This window comes from Cibotium barometz, unplaced genomic scaffold, assembly GCF_041138505.1.
Source record: "Cibotium barometz isolate CiBa-2024 unplaced genomic scaffold, ASM4113850v1 ctg370, whole genome shotgun sequence".
In the NCBI taxonomy this organism is placed as follows: Eukaryota; Viridiplantae; Streptophyta; class Polypodiopsida; order Cyatheales; family Cibotiaceae; genus Cibotium; species Cibotium barometz.
In genome coordinates, this window is record NW_028229436.1 from 1354340 (window position 1) to 1379913 (window position 25574).

General features: G+C 47.0%; 1 protein-coding gene across 1 annotated transcript in view; it reads right to left on the reverse strand.

Moving 5' to 3' along the window:
• Positions 1 to 24521, reverse strand: part of LOC147602611 (bifunctional dethiobiotin synthetase/7,8-diamino-pelargonic acid aminotransferase, mitochondrial-like) — a 38981-nt gene extending 14460 nt beyond the window's left edge. The window contains exons 1-7 of the mRNA XM_086797825.1: positions 24385 to 24521; positions 24097 to 24217; positions 22874 to 23013; positions 21255 to 21349; positions 21025 to 21140; positions 20649 to 20798; positions 12557 to 12690 (exon numbers count right to left, since the gene is read on the reverse strand). Of these exons, the coding sequence (XP_086653951.1) occupies positions 12557 to 12690; positions 20649 to 20798; positions 21025 to 21140; positions 21255 to 21349; positions 22874 to 23013; positions 24097 to 24217; positions 24385 to 24447 (819 nt within the window). The 5' untranslated portion in view covers positions 24448 to 24521. The remainder of the gene's footprint in view (positions 1 to 12556; positions 12691 to 20648; positions 20799 to 21024; positions 21141 to 21254; positions 21350 to 22873; positions 23014 to 24096; positions 24218 to 24384) is intronic.
• Positions 24522 to 25574: the final 1053 nt, after the last annotated feature.

Sequence of the window (25574 nt, forward strand, 5' to 3'; positions counted from 1 at the left end):
CCAGCAGCCAGCCCGCTTGTTGGCAAAGGAAAGAGAGACAGCACCCCAGCTCTGTGCGCCTGCTATCCTGCAGCACCAGCCGGTCGCCTGTGTGCCTCTGTATCTCCTGCCCTGCCCTTCACACAAGCGTGTGAGAGAGTTTACCGTGCAGTTCTATGTGCCCAGCCGAGCAGCCTGTTTTCCAACGAAAAAGCCAGCCGTGTATCTTCAAGCGACCAGCCTCTTCAGAGAAAAACCACCCACGTATTTCTGCAGCCCGACTCTCCAAAAAGCCACCCCCAATAATAGCGTGGGCTTCCCCTAAAAAGGGCCACGATTCCCTTCAAAGGGTTTTCTTTTGTTTTAAAGGTTTTAAACCTTTGTCCCTTCCTTTGGTTTTATCCCCACATGGGATTATGTAAAAAGACCTGATTAATTCCTAATGTCACTCTTGCCCCAAGTGTGAACATTAAAATATGTCTTCCACACCAACCACCATGCTCACACATACGCTGCACAATTTTACAAGGTCGTGACATACCTCCCTCTTCAAAAATGGCAAGCATCCTCGTTTGCATCCTGGTGATACAACAAGACATCCAAAGCAGAACCATACTGATACGAAGGCTGCCCAATACAGTAAGATATCAGCCATGTGATCCAACTAAAAGTGAAAAGCACAATATGGCAAGATCAGCGTCCCAATCTCTCTGAGCCATGCATATGTAGCAACATTCACTGCAAGCCAATGGTGCACTAATAGTCCAAGTTGTGTACCATTGTGAACCATACATAACCACAACATCCAATGTGACTAGTACACATATCATAGAAAGTCCTATAAGCAGAGATGTATTGTCAACTGTCAGCACCTTTGGGTGAGATAGAAGCTGCACCAAGCGAGCTCTAGATGACATTTGAGCCTGTCTGTATCAAGGGAGCAGAGGTGCTACCCCAGCATCAGGCAATGCTCTAGACCTATGCTCTGCTGAACCTGAATGAGCCATAGCAAGAGTCGGCTCCAACTCAAAGGCATCAAGATAAAGTTGCAATACCTGAGGTGAATCTGCTAAGTCACCCTCCTCCATCCACTTCGTATCCGTCGCTGAATAGTTCTTGAACTCCACAAGATAGCGACGGGAAACTTTACCTCATACCTTTCTTTCCTTATGTGCCAGTATTTGCTCGGGAATAAGAACCCTCATCAAGTTTCTCCACTACCGGCTGAGCCTCATCTGAAATATCCTCAGGCACATCCCCACAGAAAGGTCTAAGTAGACTCACATGAAAGGCATTAGTTAAAATTTGGGGCTTTTCGCATTTGTGTGCAATTGGCACATCATTCCGCTCTCCTGGTGTACAAAAATTTGGGGCTTTCCATTTTACAAGCCTTGATTGGATATTTATGCATTGATTGTGCAGAGATCTGCATTGCTTGTGTTGTGAGGACACTCCAAACATTTATTGCAGCCTTGTATTGAGGCAAAAAGATAGCTCAGGAATCTATGATTGCCTGGCATAGCACTCCGATGCATTGGGTTTTCCCTGGGGTTATGTATAAGGTGAAGATGTACGCCCTGCTGACATATATAGCCCTTAACACACCTGGCCGTGGTGATCAACAAGCTGCAATACCTACTTCTCCCTCACGGGAGCAGAAGAGATGGGATACTTGTGATGCCCAAGCGATGGCTTTGATTGCTTTATCAGTAAAGCGATCAATCATACCGCATATTAGGTCTTGCAAGACCTCACGATGAGCTTGGGATGTATTCCATGTATCAAGCAAAGAATGAGGCCAGAGGGTTGCATATCTCAAGAAGGAACTTAAGAACTTGGACATGAATGATGGTGACAGTATGACTAATCATCTTACAAAGATCCAGGATCTTTGGGAGCAATTGCTCAATATTGATGAGGTCATTTCTGAAAAGGAACTGGTTGCCAGGACACTATCATCACTGCCAGAAACTTATTTGACTTCCACACATCGCTCACTCTATCTATGTGGAGGAACCCGAAACCAATCTTGTTTGAAGAGTTGGTTGCCTTATTAGTATAGGAGGAGCAGAATCGGAAGAACAAAACTTCCGTCATGCGTGGCAGTGATGGGGCTTTTGTTGCCCAAGGCAAGAGCAAAGAAAAGGCCAAAAGCAATTATCAGCCAAAGGCTGATTTGGGACAACCTTCACAAAAGGCTAAAATTGACGCAAGCAAGGGCAAATGTCACTACTGCAAAAAGCCGGGTCACTGTTTGAATGAGTGCAGAAAGCAGCTTGCAGAATGGCTGTAGATTCTTCTTCATCACCACAGCAAAAGATGATGCATCAGTAAATCTTGTGCACGATGAGTGGACTTTTCTTACTTGCAGTTATGATGCATCATTAAAGCATATGTCTCTCAGTGTCGATGAAGACATGACACATGGTAATTTGACAGTAACACATTACCTCACAGAGGAATTTGTTTAAGAAGCTTATGGCTGCCCCTGAAGGCAAATGGGTAACATATGCAAACAATTCTTCTTCTCGAGTTCAAGTTGTTGGTGAGGTGATCCTCACAACAACAGATAGTGCAGACTTATGTCTTCCAGATGTATTGTATGTGCCTGGGATTAAGAAGAACTTGTTGTCCATCTCCTCTTTTGCAAAAAGAGGATATGCAATGAGCTTTGAGGATGACAGATGCTCAGTGAAAGACCGTGAAGGTGGCTAGCTACACATTGGTCACTTCCGGCACATTGTACCATGGGTTATATCAGCTTGACAAGTTTGACAAGAGAGAGCATGAAGCCCATGTGCTTACCACTCTTACACTTGCCGTGCAAGCGGTAGAATTGTGGCATGCCAAGTTTGGGCATGTGAATTATCGCAGTTTGATGCTATTGCAAAGGCATCAACTGGTACAAGACATGCCTCATGTAGAACTCAGACCAAAACATGTATGTGAAGGGTGCATATCGGGCAAGATGCACAGAAATGCATTCCCAAAAGATGGATCAACAATGGCTGTCCAGAAATTACAGCTTGTGCACAGTGATGTGTGTGGTCCTATGCAGACACCATCTATTGGAAAGCATCTATACTTTGTAGCCTTTATCGATGACTACTCCATATTTGCTTGGGTGTATCCCTTGAAAGAAAAATCTGATGTATTTGCATGTTTTCAGCATTTTGTGGTACAAGCTGAAAATCTAACAGGTTGAAAAGTGCACACCCTCCGTCCAGATCAAGGAGGGGAATACATGTCCATTGCTGTCAAATCTTTTATGGCAGAAAAAGGCATAAAGCATCAATGCACAATGGCATATTCTCCTCAGCAAAATGGTGTTGCTGAGAGAAAGAACAGGTCTTTGATGGAAATGGCTAGATGCATGGTTAAAGGCAAAGGCTTGCCTCACAAATTCTGGATGCAGGCAATAATGTGTGCTACACATGTGTTGAATTGACCTACCAAAGATATTTTTGAAAACTGTTTTGGCACAAGAAAAAGCGAATGACCGTGTAAGCTCCCCGAACCCTGCCTGTAAGCTCCCCTGCGCCACTCCGCCTCTGTGCCAATGTCGCCCCATCCTTCCTCCGCCTCCCATCTATCCTCCTCCACTGTTCGTCCCTACCTCTGCCCGCCATCTTTCCTCCGCCTCCCATCCTACCTCACTGGTCAACCCTGCCTCTTCCTCCGCCTCATTTCTCTGCGCAGCTCTTCCCTTCGCCTATGTGTCCACCTCCCCTCCCCTTGCTTCCCTTTTTTTTTCGTTCTTTTTTTCTCTCTTTTTTCCCACCCTCCCTTTCCTTTGCCTCCTTGCCTGCCTCTTCCCCTTGGTTCGGATTGCCCCTCATCCAGGTTCAAGTCACCCTTTTCTTCAATTAGCATCATGGCTAATCATTCTCCCTCGGCCGGGCGAACCATTGTTTTTTCCGAAGCCGAGCTCATGGTCCTCTTCGCCGAAACCGAGAAAGACTCCAAAACGACCCTCATTGCCAGAATCTTTGGATCTCACCCTTCCCGTCTCCGGGCTCGGGATTGGGTCCTAGCGGCTCTGCATTCCGACCTTGCTCCACACTTTCGAGATGTCAGGTTGCTTGGAAGAGGTTTCTTCCAAGTGGATTTTGATTCCGAGGACGCAGCCTCAGAGGTTCTGAAGGGCAGCACTTTGCCATTGGGCCTGAGGAAGGTTTTTTTTCTTCCCTGCTCCAGCTATTTTAACCCTGTTGAGGAAGACCGGAACCGTTTCCCGATTACTCTCAGATTCCCAGGTCTTCCTCGCGCATATTGCCAAATGCTAGAGGCCATCGGGTCCGCCTTTGGGCTTGTTCTTCAAGTGCCCCCCCTCCACGCTTTGCCGACATCTTCTGCCCAGGTGGTCACTACCTCGGCGGATGTTGTCCCAGGGTCATGGTTCTTGCCCATGACTGTGAGCTCTTTGAGGACTATGTTTTGCTTCCGGGCCCTGGTGGTCTTTTGAAGAAATGTATGGAGATTGCAGGTAAACCCGATCAATGCCGGGTTTGTCACCAGCAGGGTCACTTTGCTCGAGATTGCCCTCGGGCTCGGGGTCGTAGGAGGCCTCAAAAAAGCGTGCTTCTCAGGCGCCACCTCCCTTGGATCCTTCCCGTCCTACAGTCCGCCAAGTGTGGCAAGCTGTCTCTCACGCCCGCCCCACTGGTGCGATTGATGGGAAGACCTCCTCGGATCTTGTACCTCATATAGATGATGTTTCTGGGCAAAGGGATGTATCAGCTCATGCTTCTTTGCAAGGAGATGATATATCAGATCATCTCGATGATTTTTTTGAGTCCTCTCTACTTGGAGGGGGCGATATGCAGGATGTTCAGCGCAGTGGGGATCATGTATTGCAAGATTTTCAACATGATGCCATTGCCCTTGATGCCTCGCAAGGCGCACAGGTTTCTCGTACATATGCAGGTACTGTGAAGGGCCTCAGACAAGGACATGTCAGTGGACTTTGCCCCGTGGATTATCCCGTCCTCCAGCATTATGAGAGGCATCCTCACGCTGCCCATCGTCTTCTTAGATCGGGGGTCAAACCCTCTTCTCTTCCATGAGAATCGTCTCATGGAATGTTCAGAGCCTTGGAGGGCTTCCCACCCGTGGTAGGAAGCGCCTTCTGAAGGACCAGCTTCACCCTGCTGTTACAGGAGGGTCTATGGATGTACTTTTGTTGCAGGAACACAAATTGGATAGACCTCAGTGTGGCAAAACTAGTAAGATGCTTTCTAGCCACACCTTCTGGTCCTCGGCTGTTGGGACCACAGGGGGTGTTTGCATTTCAGTGGCAGCATCTGTTATGCCTCATGTTATTGGGCACAGTGTTATCATCCCTGCTAGAGCGCAGTGGATCTTGATCATGCATGAGGGTCAGAAATTGGGAATCTTGAATATCTATGCACCTAACGTAAGAGGTCAAAGGGTGGCCTTTTGGGACACCATTACAAATGTGATTCCCCAAGTTGATCATTGGATAGTGGGAGGAGACTTCAATATGGTTGAGCAACCTTCTGACAAGAAGGGTGGACGGGAAGGGGGTTTACACCCTTTGGAGCGAGCCTCATGGGAGAGGTTCACGCTCTCTTTCTTTGGCAGGGATTGCTAGACTAAGGATGACTTCCAGAGAAGGCCAAACTCCTTATCTTTTTCTTGGCATAATTGCAGGAGCGGGAATGAGAGCATCTTTGCACGTCTAGACAGATTTTACGTGGATGATTGGTCCCTGGACAGAGGAGGCACCATTGCTATTATGCCTGGCACCACCAAACCCGATCATTGCCCCGTCGTTTTGTCTCTCAGGGACCCTAGGGCTCGCTCTGCCTCTCCCCGTGTCAGTATCCCTAACTCTCTTTATCTAGATACTGACATCTCTCTTGTGATTAGAGAGAGATGGAGATCTTGTGATGGTCTTGATCCTAGTCATAATATTGCGTTGGCTCTTGAGAGGACCAACCATCGTTATCATAGCGCTACCTTGTCCAAGAAGAAGGAGGCTGTGGAAAAGGAGAGAGCTATTAGGCGTAGGATACTCTTCAAAGAAAACATGAAAAGCATCCACATGCGTCTTGGATTACAGACCTCTTGACCACAGTTAGAGCAAAGCTGCAAATTGGCCATGGACAGGAGGGTTGAGTTCGCGTTTCATGCGAAAGAGGCTTTTTGGACTCAGATGGGTGGCAGATGCAGCAAAGAGTTTTTTCAGCGCACATGCCTTCCCATAGCAGGGATTCTGTGAGGAATTTGCAAGATTCACAGGGTAAGATTTAGATTGAGCCTGATAAGGTAAGGGGTATTGCTTCAGATTTTTATCGGTCTTTATTGACTGCAGAGGTGCCCTCTCCTTCGAGAGATGTGGCACGCCAGAAAGTTTGGGAGTGCATGCCCGGGCTCATTACAGATGCTATGTGTTTCTCCCTCGATGCCCCTTTCTCGAAGGATGAATTCCTTCACGCACCTCATGCTCTTTCTAGTGGTTCATGCCCAGGGGATGATGGTCTTTCTCCCGCCTTCTTTATTCTTTTTTGGGATCATATTGGAGATGCTATCACTCCTGCCCTTCAGGAAATGTGGATGTCAGGTATGATGCCGCCATACCTCACGGAGGGACTGATTCACCTTATCCCCAAGAGTGGGGACAAGACTGACATCAAGCGATGGAGGCCCATTACCCTCCTTGGATCTGCATATAAAATCTTAGCTAAAGCCTTGAGTATAAGGTTGCAGCCGATTCCAGAAGGACTATCCATGATACCCAACATGGGTTCCTCCAAGGAAGGAGTATATTTGATAACATCTTTTCTTTCTGGAAGTTGTCGAGTGGGCAAAGTCTAGTCAGCAGCCTCTTGCTATTCTTTTTCTTGATTTTGAAAAAGCTTATGACAGAGTGGATTGGGATTTTTTGGAGGGCACTATGGCACACATGGGGTTTTCCCAAAACTGGATCAATGGGGTGTCTTGCCTATACAGGGAGGCTCATAGCACTGTTTTAGTCTGTGGGGGGCACGGTGAGCGTTTTAAGATTTCCCATTCAGTGAGGCAGGGCGGTTCGAGGGGACTGACAGGAACTTGGCCATTATGGTTAGGCAAGGAGTTACTCGGTAGTGTTCTCTTCAGGATTTGCCACTTTCACACTTTGTCCGTCCGGCACAGAGGTTAGACAGTTCTTGGGAGATTATTGCTGGCTTCTCAGCATGGAATATCTCGAAGGCTAGATGCACTGAGGCCATTGAGGGTAGTCCCGTTCTTGTTTCTCAGTGTCTTTGTAGGATTTGGAGTGATATTATTCACACCATTATGACTACCTAGGCCAGAATCCAGGGATCTTCGAGGGCTGTGGAGAGGAAGCACGCCCAGTTTATGAGAGAGTGGGACATTGGTATCTTTTTCACATCCTCTCATTCGGGACCCTATTGGCAGCACAGGGCTCCTGATTGGTTGAGAACTCAACCTTGCTTGGTGTGAAATCTCCATTTTGTGAAGTTTTCATACTTAATAGAAATCTCTTTTGGGAAAATAAAAATAAAAAAAATTGACCTACCAAAGCATTGAAAACCATTACCCCATATGAGGCTTGGCATGAAAGGAAACCTAAAGTTGAATACCTTAGAGTTTTTGGATGTATAGCTTATGCACATGTACCTCAGCAATTGCGAGGTAAGCTTGATGACAAAGCAGCTAAGTGCATATTGTGGGTTACAACAATGGCAGTAAAGGCTACCCTCTCTTTGCTGAAAATTCAAACCAGCCATTGGCTAAATTTTTTGGACAACCACCTTTAGGCCCACTTAAAATGTTTGAAGGACTTCTCCCATTGGGAAATTGGGAATTGATGGCACAACAGGTCAGCCATCAACTTTGCCTAATGCACAGCATTTGGGTGCTCAAAATCAGCCCATAAATGAGCTCATTCATCTCAAAATGTAGAGGAAGAAGTGGAGCAAGAGCGGATAGCAACGGAAGAGGCTAGAGTCATGCCTTGTTGGTTGGTCCATACTTTACAGGAGAGCAAACTTTCAGCTCCACTTGGTAGCAAGACACGGGTTGGTTCATGTAATGCAAGAGAACATGCAGATGTTGCTTGCATGAGTACATTTTGTGATGCAGATGAACCAAATTCATTTGAAGAGGCTCATGAGGATGAGCATTGGGTAAAAGCAATGTAAAATGAGATGGATTCTATCCATAAAAACAGCACATGGGATTGGTAGACTTGCCAGCTGGCAAGAAGCCCATTGGCACAAAGTGGGTATACAAGTTGAAAAGAAAGTCTGATGGTACCATTGACAAGTACAAGGCCAGGCTAGTGGCCAATGGATATGCCCAAAAAAAGGGCATTGTTTATGATGAGACTTTCGCACCTACTTCTCGTATGGCCATAGTTAGATGTGTTGTTGCATTGGCTGCCCATCATGGATGGAAAGTGCATCAGTTGGACATAAAATCAACTTTCCTCAATGAGGATTTGCAGGAAGAAGTTTTATGTAAATCAGCCCATTGATTTTGTGATGCATGGTCATGAAAACAAAGTACGCAAGCTTCGAAAAGCACTTTATGGTCTCAACCAAGCTCTCCGAGCTTGGTATGAGAAGATACATACTTATTTGACTAGTCAAGGTTTTCGCAATAGTCCGACAGAGAGCACCCTCTATGTGAAAGAGCATCATGGCACTTGGATTATGCTCATTCTTTATGTGGATGACATGTTGCTAACTGGTAATGATATGGAGAAGATTTCAGCATTCAAAGCTGAATTGCAAACGTCATTTGAGATGACAGATTTGGGATTGTTGCATCATTATTTGGGCATACAATTTGTGCTGACATATGTTGGGATTTATGTACAACAAACAAAGTACATTCAAAAGCTCTTGCACAAATTTGGATTTCAAGATTGTAAGCCCATCTCTACTCTGGTGGAGCCAGGGCTCAAATTGAGCATGTATGATGTTGGAGAGCCTTCTAATACGAGTGTTTACAGCCAAGCAGTGGGCTACCTCATATACTTATGAGGCACAAGCCTGGATATTCAGTTTGGGCTTTCCCAGTGTACAAAGCATTGGCCTGCTATCTTTAGGGCTCCCTGGATCTTGCTTTGGTATATCCCAGGAGGGGGCAGGCTGGCGGCTTGCAGTTACATGCTTACAATGATTCAGACTCTGCTGGTGACTACAATACCCAGCAATCCACCAGTGGGAATTGTTTCTTTTTGGGGCATTCATGCATATCATGGTTGAACCCACTGTTGCGACATCTACTTGTGAGGCTAAGTATAGGGCAGCCTTTATAGACACAACAGATTGTGTATGGCTTAGGAGATTGATGGCTAATCTTCCTGAGTGTCAACAGACACCCACCACCATACTCACTGACAATCAAAGTGCTATAGCCGTGGCACAAAACCTAGTGTTTCATGCACGTACTAAGCACATAGAGATTCATTATCATTATGTCAGGGAGAGGATACATGCACGGGAGATCTTATTATCTTACTGCTCTACATAGGACAATGTTGCAGGTCTATTCACGAAGGCGTTGCCTCGAGAGAAGTTTGAAGCTTTCCGCAAAGCATTAGGCTTACTCTCCTACAGAGAGTGATCTGCTACCGACCTTGTACAGGTTCACATTGCCACTACACGGGGGATTTATTGGCATATATGCTATGAGTAGTGCCACATGTGAACATGGGCTAACCAAGGGCACTTTTCTCCCTTTGGGTTTTTTTCCTTGGATATCTGGAGTGGGAGAACACTACCACTTTTATTGTATTTTGATATTATGGAGTTGACTCTCCAAATCCACTCATTCGAATGCAATCTTTTTTCGCATCACTCATTCTCTTCACGCTGTGTGTGTGCTTCACTATGTGTGTGGTGCTGTCCCAAACCCTAGTTCAACAGCTACAGCTCCCCAGCTTGGGCCAACAATTTTCACTCTGAATCAGGCCCCCACCCGTATTATTACATGGGCCACAATCGCTTGGGCCACGGAGGTTGCGGTCATCATGCCATATGAGGAGGAGGTTGGGGGACTAGCCCTTCACGTCTCTCACCTTCGTATTAGTGCAGTGCCAGTTGCAGCTCCACCTACATGTCATTGGACTCCACGTTGTTGCCAGAGATGGGAGATTTGCAACAGTGTTGCTGCGTGGCACATTTGGAGACCTCGATGTAATGAAGTCATCAAGGGCACCCTCACCCCGCCAACGGAGTCCATCCGGCGCATCTGGCTCGACATCATTTATTCCTTCCGTGGCCAGTGGGGGAAGATGCAAGATTGCTAAGACCGTATGCGGAAGCGCCAGGAGACCTTCCTGAGGATCTAGCATCACGGTCCCTTATTTTTTATAGTGGTTGCGCAGTTGTTTCCCCCTCCACCCATTGTATGAGATAGCCTCCTCCCCGAGCGGCCAGAAGGAGGAGAAGAGCATCCTCCCTTCTATGCATCTTGACTCCCACTTCCCATTTGGGGACAAGTTTGTACTTAGCCATCATGGCTGTTTTAGCGGTAACTATAAGAACAATCTTAAAAGGGGGGGACTTCGCGGCTCCTCATTTTCAAAAACGCCTTTGTTAAGGATGTTATGTGCAATACATAAAGTATGTGAATCATACCAAATTGAAGGTCATGATGGGGGATAAGTGCATTTCCCACCTTTATTACAAATAAAGACAATATGTGCATGCGCATTTATAGACAACTGATTCAGCAAATCTTGAGAATACATAACTTAAGATCATGACTACATCTTGCTACACATCACCATGTGAAACTTCTTGATGGCACTAAAGATTTCCCCCCACAGAGTGTGGCTTTCCATACAGGACCCTGAGGAACTGCTGGATCCACAGTCTGCCAATAAAGTTTCCAGTTTAACTAGCAGGAACTCAGGAGAAAGTGTTGTGTTTTGTGGCAACAGTACAGATCGATTGCATGGCCTCAGAGCTATGATAAATACGGAAAATTCTTCAGCTTTTGGCTGATCCACCATTACAATCCAGTTCCGAGAGGAGACTGGTCTGCAGTAAATTCAACATCCTATCGTTAGGCATTTGGACTGCCACGTGGGACTGGATGTATAAACGAAACAACAAATTACACCTCTTCTTACAAGTATTCGCAAAAGGTAATGGGGCACACCTATCTCCCCTTGTGTTAGTGAACTAGGCCCTCCTTGCCACGATGTACTATATACCCTCATGCTGGTCTTTCTCCCGCTTTTTCATTGAACAGATATTGTGGCTGATTTGGAACTATCTTTGCTATGTGCGAAGATGGCAACCATAACACCAAAGCAAGGAAAGGGGGAATATTAGCAGACTCTCAATCAGACAGCTATATCAACAATTTGTAGACCACTTTGTCAGCCTTGCTGACAAAACATCTTTTCTAGTTCCTGTACATTTATTATGAAAGAGGTGAGCACCTTTCAGAGTGAGGGATTAAGGCTTGCGGTATCAATTTCTCCTCCATGGTTGTTGAGGCAAGCTTGAGAGAGAGCATATCTAACATGCATATGGTAGCTTTAAGCAGGGCTATTTACAGTGAGTTAATTATTTAAGGGTACCGAGGCCATTGAGGGTACTCCCGTTCTTGTTTCTCAGTGTCTTTGCAGGATTTGGAGTGATAGTATTCACACCATCATGGCTACCTGGGCCAGAAACCAGGGATCTTCGAGGGCTACGGAAAGGAAGCGCCGCCAGTTTATGAGAGAGTGGGACATTGGTATCTTTTTCATGTCCTCATTCGGGACCCTATTGGCAACACAAGGCTCCTGATTGGTTGAGATCTCCACCTTACTTGGTGTGAAATCTCCATTTTGTAAAATTTTTTCATACTTAATAGAAGTCCCCTTTCTGAAAAAAAAAATATTATTTAAGTGTTTAAAAAAAAAAATCCTTAGCTTGGGTGAAGATGTAGTGTCTACATGTACTCTTCTTTAAGATTGGGCACTTAACATTTGAATGTTCATGTCTCCATTGTGATAAGTACATTTGAATGTTCACGTCTCCACTGTACATCTTGTAAAATATTCAAACAAAAGATGTAGTAACTCCTTTGCAATTATTGGTGAGAGAGGGTGAGCTTGTTTGAAACGAGCAAGCCTCTATTCCACTTTTGACTAGCTGCAAGATTGTTTCATAAAATGTTTCTATGCCAATATTAGGTTCACTGCTCACCACACATTTGTACCTTGCTCCACATTATGTACCAAACATTGTCCCCTTGACTTTTCTAAACTTTTGCCATTTGAAGCTCAACTTTCCCTCTGAAATTTCTTACCCTTATAAAGGTTTCTAGAAAACACCCAGTCCCACCTAAATTTGCTTGCTCCTACCCCTCCTCTACAAGAGGATATTAGGTCTATTTGTCTGGGCACCCCCCTGAGAATAGAAACGTTCCGACCACGTTCAAAGCACTAAAAGGACAGCCCTATTAGAAATCTTTCTCTAGCATGATTATAAAGTTTCATTAAATATGTTCCCTCATCTGACATGAAAACAAAACAAAGAGCAAGATAAAGCCTGCACATGTAACCAAAGAGGTCCAAACAATTCAAATCCAACCTAACCTGCACTCCTAGCCGCCAACATCCAGAGAACACCTCATCGAAAATCACTGGTATTTTTTGTGATTTGCATTCCTTGACCAGTAGACGTTGGAACAATGGGTCAACTAAAGACATGCCACCTGCTCCATGAATCACTGTGGGACACCAAGTTAAACAAAGGGTCAAAAAACCTATACAAATTCAGCTAAAAGACTCTCTCTCTCTCTCTCTCTCTCTCTCTCTCTCTCTCTCTCTCCCCCCCCCCCCCCCCCCCCCCGCTGCCCACTTCGCCCACAACCGCTCGCTGACTGTGTTGAGGCATCCCTGATCACGCCTCATGCAGGTGGCCATCTTCTCTCTCTTCGCGCTGCTCGTCGCCATCGCTTCTCTCTTCGCGCTATTCGCTTCACACTGCTCTTTGCCATCTCCTCAGGCTGCCCACTTCGCCCACCCCTGCTTGCTGACTGTGTTGAGGCCGCCCACCCTTGCTCAGGGCCCCAAGGCAGCAACTAGGGGAAAATAGCCACAATGAATCTACAAGATCTGAAGGCATACATCAAGCCAGTGGAGGACAACACCAAGAAGCTGTTGGGCGAACAGAAGAAGGTGCTGGACAGGGTCCTGAACCAACACGAAAAGCAGTTGGAAGGCATCCACAAGGAGATACACACGGAAAGAACAACAAGATTGAAGAATTAGCAGCACATGTGAAACACCAGGAGGAGGTGATTCAGATGTTGAAAGAGACCCAGCTGCAACAACAAGGAATGCCAGAGGCTGCCCAAAAGATAGGGGAACTCCAAATGGAAGCCCTAAAGGCTGCGGTCAAGGACCATACAGTGCAGGAAGGGGAACTGAATATTCAGGAGGGTCTAAGGACTGACTTGGAGCAGTTGAAATCTGCAAGTGATAAGCTGCAGGAAGAACTGCAGACCACTAAGAAAGATTGGGTGGAGATGGTGAAGACGCACAAACCCCCACAGAGCATCATACATGAGACTCTCGAGGAGGAGAAACATAGGAAGGATAGGGCCCTCCATGTGCGAGTGCGGGGGCTACAGGCAGAGCCTCCCCCCAAGGAGGATGCCACGACACTTTGTCCAATGCTAGGAGTGGATGGGATCCCCCCCCCCCCCCCCTTTGCAGATACATGGAGGGCTGGCAAGGATATGACATGAGAGCGGCCCCTCATCATTAGATTCCCCGATGCCACCAGCAGACAGGCCTTCTTAGACAGGCGGGCTGCCCTCCTCAATGGCACACAGGTGTACATGGGAGATGATCTCACCCAAGCACAGGTGGCACACCCGCGTGAGGCGATGGTGACAGTTCATGAGGCCCGTAGAGCAAGCAAGTGGGCTATCTACAAAGATGGTAGGGTCATTATCACTGAAAGCCATCCCAAATAGGGATGCGGGGTCTATGAGACCAAACACCTGAGGTTGGCAGTATGGAACTGCAATGGCATGCTGTGGTTGAATCCAGGAGGCTTGAGCGAGATTCTCTTCATAGGCAAGGGATGTCATTTTTTATATCAAGACTCATCAGAGCCCTGAGAGGGGCTTACCATACATAGCCAGGTATGAGTGGCAGTCAGCTTTCCGAGGCGAGACCTGCACATCAGGAGGAGTACGTGGCTCGGGAAAGGTAGCTGTCCTTTTTAGATCCCATCTTCGACACATTCTCAGCATCGTCCGGAACGACAAGGATGCGCGGTATCTTTGGGTGCGGCTACAACTTAGCAATGACACAGTGATCCACATTTCTGTGTATTATTTTGCACCACGACACTCCCCTTACGTTGCACGGCATGGCCAGTCACCGTACTTACCATTATATGATGATATTATGGAGTTCTCCCAGCTGGGGAAAGTCTTGCTCGGGGATTTCCACGCCAGGACAGGAAGTCAGCAGGTACCACGACTCAATCTGCATGACCCTATCAGACTACAGGAGCCGGACATCACTGACACAAGGCTACAGAGATCATCACAAGACCATGAGGAGGTCACAGAGTGTGTTATATAAATCTTAGAGCAGGGAGTTGCACATGGTCTCGTTATCTATAACGGGATGTCTCCATGGCCCTCCTCCGACACCCTCACCTCCTTCCCTCACTCAAGAGGTACTAGCACAGTGGACTACCTTATGGAATCTCCAGCTATGGCACACCTTCTCCCCGACTTCTCCATCTTGTCACTCCCCTTTGAGGCTGACCATGCCTACCTCTCTTTCACTCTTACCTGCACACCACCCGCCCCTCCGCCACCACCCCCCATCTCACATTACACTAATCCTTTTTTATCATGAGCTTGACCTTGTTTACTCCAACCACATCTACCACCGACTCCGAGATGTGGAACCTACTGTCCCCCTATCCACCCTCACATCACAGCTCACCACCATACTCCTCACATCCGCCACCACTTCTGTCATCTGCAAACGGCGGTCTACCGCCGAGCCACCTTGCGGTTCCATGCCCCAGAACTGTTGGTATGATGACGAATGTCGGGCCACATGCTCCCGTCTTAAGTATGAGGTACGGATTAGGCAAATCACGAAGCACCAAGCGCAACGGATTGCTCAACGGCTCACCCAACGCAAGAAACGGGAGTTCTACGCTCAAAAAGAGGATGAGTTATACTAACTTTTCTTAGGGCCGAACTCCAAAGAGGCCTGGCGGAAACTTCGAGAACATCGCCCTCCCACACCTATCACCTGCCCGGACACATGGCACTCGTAGGCATGCTCCCTCTATCGTATCCCCTACCACCACCATCAGATCCCCGTCCCACTACCTCCACCTTCTTCACAAAGGGCATGGTCCTCAAGGCCATTCGTAGACTACGCAATGGGCGAGCCCAGGTTCACGAGGGATTCACTGCCGAGTACATCTCGCATGTCCATGATACCCTGGCACCCCTATTATCCTACATGTTCAATAGAGCCCTTTGTGAAGGATTTCCACCCACTTGGTCCACCAACACCATCATCCCCATCATCAAAGCCGGAGATCCACTTGATCCTAACGATCATGATTGGCCACACATTGGCCAAACTCTATGGATCAATGCTAGTTCATTTGCAGAGAGCCAAGGATGCAGAGCCTCAGGACAGGCTGGCTTTCAGAGGAGCTACTCTACCCTTGACCACATCTTCACCCTCCATACCATCATCGAGGAGGGTAGAGCACGACATCAGTGGATTTATTGCTACTTTGTGGATTTCCGCAACGCTTTTGATACAGTACCCCGAGCCCGCCTCCTACACTGTCTATACGAGATAGAAGTCCCATCTGACATGGTTTGGAGAATCATCGCCCTCTATGAGTCCATACCCGTACGAGTGAGATCCCAAGAGGTACATCAGAGGAGATTTCCAGCACTATTGGGGTGAAACGGGGCTGCCCTCTATCACCCACTCTTTTCGGCCTCTACATGGATGAGATCTCAAGCTTCGTTGACGAATTGGGCGGGGCTGGCCCCACACTGGCAGGCATATTGATCCCCATACTACTTTATGCAAATGACATCGTCCTCCTCTGAGACTCAGCCGAGGGGCTTCAGAGAAAGTTGGATGCCTTACAGGACTTCTACACTCAGCAGGACCTCTCTGTTAACCTTGGTAAAACCAAGGTAATGGTCTTCAATACCTCTCGCCCCTTCACATCCACATTGAGCTTCACATATAGAAGGGATCTTGTGGAGATTGTCTCATCCTATGTCTACCTTTGTGTGGCCCACGCTTCACCTTCTTCACAAAGGACATGGTCCTCAAGGCTATTTGCAGACTACGCAATGGGCGAGCCCAGGATCATGAGGGACTCACTGCCAAGTACATCTCGCATGTAGATAATACCTTGGCGCCCCTATTAGCCTACATGTTCAATGGAGCCCTTTGTGAAGGATTTCCACCCTCTTGGTCCAACAACACAATCACCCCCATCATCAAAGCCAGAGATCCACTTGATCCTACGATCATGATTGGCCACACATTGGCCAAACTCTATGGATCAGTGCTAGAGGCGGGGCTCAGTTCATTTGCAGAGAGCCAGGGATGCAAAAGCCTCAGGACAGGCTGGCTTACGGAGGAGCTACTCTACCCTTGACCACATCTTCACCCTCCATGCCATCATCGAGGAGGGTAGAGCACCACATCAGAGGATTTACTGCTACTTTGTGGATTTCCGCAAAGCTTTTGATACTGTACCCCTAGCCCGCCTCCTACACCGTCTATAGGAGATAGAAGTCCCATCTTACATGGTTTGGAGCATCATCGCCCTCTATCAATCTGTCACCGGACGAGTGAGAGCCTCAGGAGGTACATCACCGGAGATTTCCAGCACTATTGTGGCTCTAAGGGTGGAACCTTCAGGTGGTGAGAGCCAAGGTTTTCATGGCTGGTCATTTGGGACAACACCACTACTAGAGGGTGTGATCACGTACTATAGTGTGGTTGTGCCCGAGGAACTCTTGGAAACCCGAGATTGAAGTCTCAAGCAATTGTTTGATTTGTTTTCATCATATTCTAGATGTATCTGGTGCCAGTCTGAAGAGTGTTTACTCTCTGACACCCGTTCTCTTGTACTGGAATACTCTGTTGGTAATAAAAATACCTCAAGGGGGGGGGGGGGGGGGGGGTGGCCCAACTTCAGCCCCTAGTGCTGTGTTTTGTGCAGGTTTTCATATTGCTCTTTCAGTGGTTTCAAAGTATGATGATGTATTGTCGGATGCTATGTGTGATGCCATGATGTTATGTATGGGATAAGGTTCACACGCTTCCGTATTTGTCACGGTAGATTAGTAGGTTAAAGTGATCTCCCCTGCATGAAGCCTCTCCCTGACATAGTGATAGTCTCTATGTTCTTTGTACGTGCATGGAAAACTAGATTCCATGCCATGGCCATAGCACTATGGCTGTCAATGAGTATGGTAGTGGGTGTCTGTTGACACTCACGAAGGTCTGCAAGCAACCTCCGTAGCCATATGCAATCTACAGTAGCAATGAAGGATGCCCTGTACTAAGCGTCATAGGTAGATGTGGCAACAGTGGGTTGTTTCATACTCCCAGTTGGGGGGGGGGGGGGGGGGGGGGTGGCCCAACTTCAGCCCCTAGTGCTGTGTTTTGTGCAGGTTTTCATATTGCTCTTTCAGTGGTTTCAAAGTATGATGATGTATTGTCGGATGCTATGTGTGATGCATGATGTTATGTATGGGATAAGGTTCACACGCTTCCGTATTTGTCACAGTAGATTAGTAGGTTAAAGTGATCTCCCCTGCATGAAGCCTCTCCCTAACATAGTGATAGTGTATCTCTATGTTCTTTGTACGTGCATGGAAAACTAGATTCCATGCCATGGCCATAGCACTATGGCTGTCAATGAGTATGGTAGTGGGTGTCTGTTGACACTCACGAAGGTCTGCAAGCAACCTCCGTAGCCATATGCAATCTACAGTAGCAATGAAGGATGCCCTGTACTAAGCCTCATGGGTAGATGTGGCAACAGTAAATTGTTTCATACTCCACGAAGATATGCATGAGGTGCCAAGAAAAAAACAGTTCCCACTGGTTGATTGCTGGGAGTCGTACTCTCCGACCCAATCTGAACCTCTATAAGCATATAGAGGCAAGATAAGCATGAGGTGCCAAGAAAAAAACAGTTCCCACTAGTTCATTGCCAGGAGTCGTACTCTCCAGCCCAATCTGAACCTCTATAAGCATATAATTGCACACTATCCCCGAGGATAAAACAAGCCAATCCATGGTGGCGCTCCCAATCCAATGCTTCATCTATCACTAGATGGGACAACTCGGCCAACACTTGCTCCCGCCGCCACAATGCGGCGCTCTGGGCATCCAGCAACCGTAGCTCTAGGCGCAAAGCCCCCTCCTCGCCCTCACCACCCACATCCCCCCACCCTCCCTCCTCGGCATCCAGCATTGTGGCACCCTGGGCACCCAATGCTTCATCTATCGCTAGATGGGACAACTCGGCCCACTCTTGCCCTTGCCACCACACTGTGGCACCCTGGGCATCCAGCAACCACAGCTCCAGGCGCAGCCCCTTCTTCACCCTCACCACGCACATCCCCCCACCCCCCCTCCTTCATAGGTGCCTCACCCACAGAGGAGCGAGCCCAAGAGTGACGACTGCAACCGCCAGTACGCCCAAGAGCAGCAACAAAGCCAACGTTCGCCCCACGAGCCGAGGGCCTTTGCCTTGAGGCAAAGGGTACATCCATGAACTGTGAGCCTCAAAGATCTCTCCAGAACTGCCCCAGGATCACCTGATGCCCCCCTAATATCTCCATACCACCCCCACCTCTCATTCCCACACCCTCCCCCCCCAAAGTGCTGGACCAGCCTCACTTGACTACCGAGCCGGAAGAGCCTCTCCCTCCACAGGATGTGCGTGACACCACTGGAAAGCCTCCCCCACCCTCGAGCACACCTCCACCCACAGCACAGAGGGGAGTTCGACCTGATCCGTACGACGTACAAGTATCAGAGTGCCTTGCACCAAAATAGCTCAAAAGCTAAGGATAGCACACGACCACTTTTATTGGCATGGCTTTGTCCATGGAAGTGGGTGTTTAGCTTTATTACACACTTCTATACTTAGATACTGACAGAGACTCTTTTTCATAAGCTCCGCAGTTGCTAGCATCAGATTCGACGCCACCTAGGCAGAATCATTCATAGTACAGAATGTGGATGGTTTCTTGGTCATGGTAGCCGATCGAGAGGATTTGTCTAACCCGGTTGCTTGGGGTGAGCTCATTTATCTCTATGTTTGAGTGGCGAGCTATAGTGTCATCTGTTGAAATTCTTCGCTTAGATAGCCATCCTATAGCTATGGAGTGTGCAAGGAATGCTTCGAAATGGGAATGGATATCAACAGATAATCCTCTCACTAGCTTGCCTTTCTTTCACAATACAGTCCGGAATGCTAGATTTTGATGCTCCTAAATGCCTCATTGGGAGAGCTTTCAGGTGACACCACGCAATATGCAAAGATGTTTCTAGAGGAGATGTATGGAAACCCCTCAAGAATAGAAAGGTCCCACTTTTCTTTTGGCTTTCCATTCGTGGAGGATTGCATGAACCAAGCGAGACAGGTCTTCGGAGGGAGCCCCTCATGCCCACACTGATCTCATGTTCTAGAGTCCATTCAGCTATGTTTATGGGACTTCACAAACACTAGAATTGTTGGGTTTGCCATTTCTTTCTTGCTTGGTAGATTTTCTCGCTCCACTCATTATATCACTTTGGGATCTGTTGCATGGCTGACCATGTGTTGAACCGAGGTTTTTCAAAAGAGCCCTGACTCTTCTCTGGCTATCATGATTCACGGTCATATTATTGAGTTTTTCCATATGGATGCAGTTCTAATCTCCTTTTTCAAGCCATATTATGTTCCTATTGATACTCAGTGGGAGACGATGGCCATCATCACAGATTCCCACATCTACATAGCCAGATGCACAAAGGCCATGGACAGAACTCAGACCCTACCTTCTCATACCCTTTCTTACATCTGGACTGATATTGTGTAATACATTTATGGCCTTTGGTTGATGATACAGGGATTCTTCAAATCTGTGATTGTCAAGAGGAAGAGCTTCCTTTATAAATGGAAAGACAATCCATTCTTTTTTGAGTCTTTCTCTCTCTTATCTTGGTGTTCTCAACCACCTATGTGGTTTAGGGCTCCTTCAAATCTGTGATTGCCAAGAGGAAGACCTTCCTTTTATAAATAGAAAGACAATCCATTCTTTTTGAGTCTTTCTCTCTCTTATCTTTGTGTTCTCAACCATCTATGTGGCTTATTCATGGTATGCTATGCATGGTGTATTGATTCTTTGAGCCATGGCTCTTCAGTTTTTCTATCATATTTAACAGAAGCCTTCTCATGTATGTGTTCCTTGACAGATTAGGTCCCTGGTTTCAACGTCCTGATACACAACATTTTCTAGTTGCATTTGTACTATAGAAGGTTTTCAGATTACACATGAAGGACACTGCCGCAACGCAATGCACTAAGCTCATTATGGCATATTAACTTTTTCAAGGCATTTATATTTGTGAATTGCCAAATGTCATAGTGTTGTACCTGGTTCAATGATCAAGGCAGCAATACAAGTCGATGCATCCGTGCAAGAAGAGATTCTATTTCTAATGAAGTTCATGTATACATTGGCCAGTTGAGATTCTTCGCGTTGTTTATCAAAGAAATCATCTCTTGATTGATAGTTCAAATTCACTGAAAGAAAGGTATGAAAAACAATTGATACAAATCAGTTCAAATGTTTGAAAAAAAAAATGGGCACAAACCCACTCACACATATACAGATATATATACACAGATGTGTACACACATAGGAATATATGCATGCATACACCCTATACACGCACGCGCACACACACACACACACACACACACACACACACAAAATATGATAGTTTCATTACAACTAAGAAAGCCTTACCATTACAAGTAGACTCTGACTTAAACTCCTTGTAACATTCTGGGACATGGATGTACCACTGCCGATTGCGCATGAAAATATAGGGGGCATCCAGAAACAATCCCCTTCCTTGATACCTGAGAATAAAAGTATAGAGGGAAAGAAAGGGCGACAGTATAACGAATGAGCCAAAACCCCAGCATGACCGGTTCACTATGAAGCTTGTACTGTGAAAATTTAATGAGCGTTACCAAGGCTGCTGAAGGAATCCAGTGTAGGCAGATGGAGCTTGTGCATCTTGTGCACCCAGTGTATCTCCATGATAAGAATCTTTCAGTGCCAGCACCTGAATGATACAAAGAACTCTACAAAATGTCACCATCCACAAAGACAACTTATACTCAGGGCATGCTACTTCTCTGGGGCTAATCCAATATACACCCAAACAGAATCCAAGTTAAAAAAGTACTCTCAAACAAACATGCTTTCTGCTATCAATTCACTTGATTACCCATTTTGTGCCATGTAATGATTGTGATTGGGCAGTGCTCCTCAAGAGATTTGACATAATACTAAACATGCTCTGTCCAGTCAGAATGTCAACTCATCATGCCATGCATGCTTAGTCATCACCTAGTCAGCACTCATGTGATGCAAGCAATGATTGTCTGTAGCCATGTGCCACTTTAATCAGGTCAATGGCTATCCTTACTTCTGCCAAATTATCATGCCATACATACTTACTCATTGTTATTCAGCATGTGATTCAAGCACTGATATGAGCAGGCATGTGCCTCTTCAATCAGGTCAAAGGCTGTCCTTACTCCTGCAAGAAGGAATAATTAACCCCCTTGGTCCTTGACTAGTCAAAGTGGTACCCTGAGACAAAATAACCCCCTTGGTCCTTTGCTAGCCAATGTGGCACTCTGAGACAAAGAACCCCAATCCTAGACTGAAAGTGGCCAGACACAAAGAATGCAAAACCCTGTCATGCACACGCATGAAAGTTAATCCATTCTTACTTCCTCAAAATGCCTCAGAAGTGTAATATGTCAGCATGCCAAAACCATGTATCATTCAGCTGCATACATGAGAGGAGGGAATATGAGATCATTTGATTACTGTTTTGTAGAAAATATTTGAGTCGGCCCCCAGGGTATGACAATATGCAAGCGCGTAAATGCAGCGCGCAGGGGGGGGGGGGGGGGGGGGGGGGGGCGCACATTTGTGTGTTGGTTTGGTTTGTTTTTTGCGCGAGGAGGATCTTTAGTACATGCTTAAGCTGGGGGCTGTTCAGGGGGCTTAGCGTTGCTTCTTGCTACAAGCCTCAACAATGAAGAGCATTTACATTTATCAAAAAGCCTGTCAGCCATGTAAGTACTATCATCCCAAATAGGGCAACGTCTTACATCAATAATAACCCTTTGAAACCAAAACCCAGAGACTCATACCAACCGCAAACGAATGTGCACCCAGTTGGGCCCACTGACAAGCTAGCTTTACCCTCCAACTTGGACGTTCCGGGGACAGTACCGGGATGTGCATGAAGAGCTGGAAGCTTTTGCTGATTTAGGTTCGTAGCACATCTCACCTTTAGCAGGCTGACCCAGCCAGATACATTATCACAGTCAATGAGGGGACAATTTCTAGCATTCTCCCAGCCAGAAAACCAGGTAGCAAGGCAGACAACCAACCAGCCAAGTAAGGCAGCCTGGGAGCTGTCACACAAGAAAAACACACGTAGCCCACACCAGCAGCTGAAGATGGACCAAACAGCTAACTACAGCCCATAAATACAGCACCATTGGAAACAAGACACAAAACTTACCTTCATCACTATATTGATGTGTGCATAGTGCTCAGACTGTACCTTCAAATTAAGAGCTTCTGTGTCTAAGCTAGATATGGTAAGAAGATTATTATCATAAAGATACTTTCGAAAAGCCATCTTTATGGCAATCTCAACTGCTGTGGAACCATTATCTGAGTAATATACTCTGTCAGCCCAACCTGCAATCACAAAAACAGAAGTTTACACATTACAATATTTCTGAGGCACTCTATGGCACGCTATAACAAGTACATCATGACAAAGGTAAGTGACTACACACACAAGTGAGGAGAAAAAATTTAATTCCACAAGTCATCATTGGAAGATGAGCATCTAAGGAGACAAGACTCAATCACCCGCAGACAGAAACTGTCCAGGCTGCCCACTTAGGCATCTGGCCAAGTGCCCCCCCGGCTGCCCATAACCAGTCTAGAATAGCCCCAAGCTTGGGCTGCTTCTGTCTGCCTCCCATTCGCATGGCAACAAGAGATTGGAAAACTTGGCCTCCATCCGTATGATTGTTTTCACAAGGTCCACGCCCATTTTGGTTGACGGCCTACCACATGCACACGGCTAGAGACAAATTCTAGTGAGTGTCATGCCTAAATGCGGCAGGACACAAGGTAGACACCACCGCTGAGACCACATATTCCAGGTCACAGAACTTGAACTTCCAGAACAAACCGTCCAGCCTGGACATGGCAGCAGGCATCAGGCAGACACAGTAACTTGGGCCCAACAAGCATCGAGTTTGAGATCTCAGCCATACAAAGTGTTCCCATGACCAATAAAGCCAGCACGACTTGTTGATACAAGGGAAACAAAACTTTTTTATAACCTGAGTCCATCCACTCCTCACAAATAGTTTCCACACACCTACTCAAGCGCAAGGACAAGCAAGGAGGACACAAAAAATTGCATACATGTCCACAGATGGGTGAAGGCTCCCTAAATTTTGTGTTTTCTTTCAACCTTAAGAGCGAATATAGTTTATCTTCCATCTGCCTACTCAAAGCTGAGATCCACCCCCCACCCCCACCCCGCCAAAAAAAAAAAAAAAAAAAGGTGTATTTCATGACGTGTAAGCTTTAACCCCACATCTTAACTGTCAAAACACCAAACAGTCAAAAACCTACTGTCAAATGAAGTGTAAGGACCAAAACAAGCTCCACTGTCCAGCCCAAGTCTCAGACCCCATGAGCTTTTTTATCAAATTGAACATTACTCTCCCAAACCAAAGAAAAAAGAAGAGCGTGTTTCACCTTTTCCTATGAATCCAATCAAGAGTTCTGCACAGCGCAGGGCAGGTTCATACACATTTTCAGGAAGCATCACATGTCCAAACCTTCCAGCAGCATACCCAACTTGCCTTGCAAGCTCTAGCTGCATTCAAACATCGAGTTAAACCACTCAGAAAGGACACAGCTTGCCAAGCATTTCTGCAAACTGCAACAGGCTTGCTTACACCACACATCACATTTTCTCCATATATCAACTAATATTGTATTTTACGTGCTTGTTGTGCATGTGCAAACTGACAGCTAAATTACCTGCAAATTTGTATCAGGCCCTTGAGTCCACCAGCTGGCACAAGCATCGAATTGCTGAGTCATAATTTCGGAATTGCTAAGATTCTGATAAGATGCAAAGCAGTAAGATCTCTCTCTCTCTCTCTCTCTCTCTCTCTCTCTCTCTCTCTCTCTCTCTCTCTCTCTCTCTCTCTCTCTGTTTTGGGCGCATTATCACTGGACTCTTCAAACATAGAGATGCGCTTGAGATGCGCTTGAGTAAAATTATGCCACACGGGCAATATCCACCTTAATGGGTCCTTGGAATTTGCCGACCGCGAGCTCCCCGAACCCTGAATCGCTTGCTTCCTCCATCGCTGCGCCCCTCTTTCCTCCTTCCCTGCGCCCCTCTTCCTCCATCGCTGCCCCCTCCTTCTTCCTTCCTCGCTGCCCCCTCCTTCTTCCTCGTTTCCTTCCTATCGCTTCCTTCGTCCTCGCTGTGCCCGTCATTCCTCCTTCACTGCGACCCTCTTCCTCCATCGCTGCCTGCTGCTTCGCCCCCTTTCCTCCTCCGCCTCCCCTCCTTGCCTTTGCCCCCCCATTTCGCCTCCCCTCCTCTAATCGCCTCCCATCCTTCCTCCGCCTCTTCCCTCAGCGCAGCGCTGCTGTGCTGCCCCTCCCCCGGCCATCTTCACTTTGTGTCCAGCCTCTCCCCCTTTCTTCCCTTTTCTTTTTTTTTCTGATCCTTTTTCCTCCCTCCTTTCCTTTCCTCCGCCTCATCGCCTTCCTCTTCCCCTTGGTTCTCATTGCTCCTCATCCGGGTTCAAGTCGGCCTTTTTCTTCGATTAGCATCATGGCTAATCATTCTCCCTCGGCCGGGCGAACCATTGTTTTCTCCGAAGCCGAGCTCGCGGTCCTCTACACCGAAATTGAGAAAGACTCCAAAACGACCCTCATTGCCAGAATCTTTGGATCTCACCCGTCCCGTCTCCAAGCTCGGAATTGGGTCCAGGCGACTCTGCCCTCCGACCTCGCTCTACACTTTCGAGATGTCAGGTTGCTTGGAAGATGTTTCTTCCAACTGGATTTTGATTCTGAGGACCCAGCCTCAGAGGTTTTGAAGGGCAGCCCTTTGCCACCATTGGGCCCAAGGAAGATATTCTTTCTTCCCTACTCCAGCTATTTTGACCCTGTTGAGGAAGACCGGAACCGTTTCCCGATTACTCTCAGAT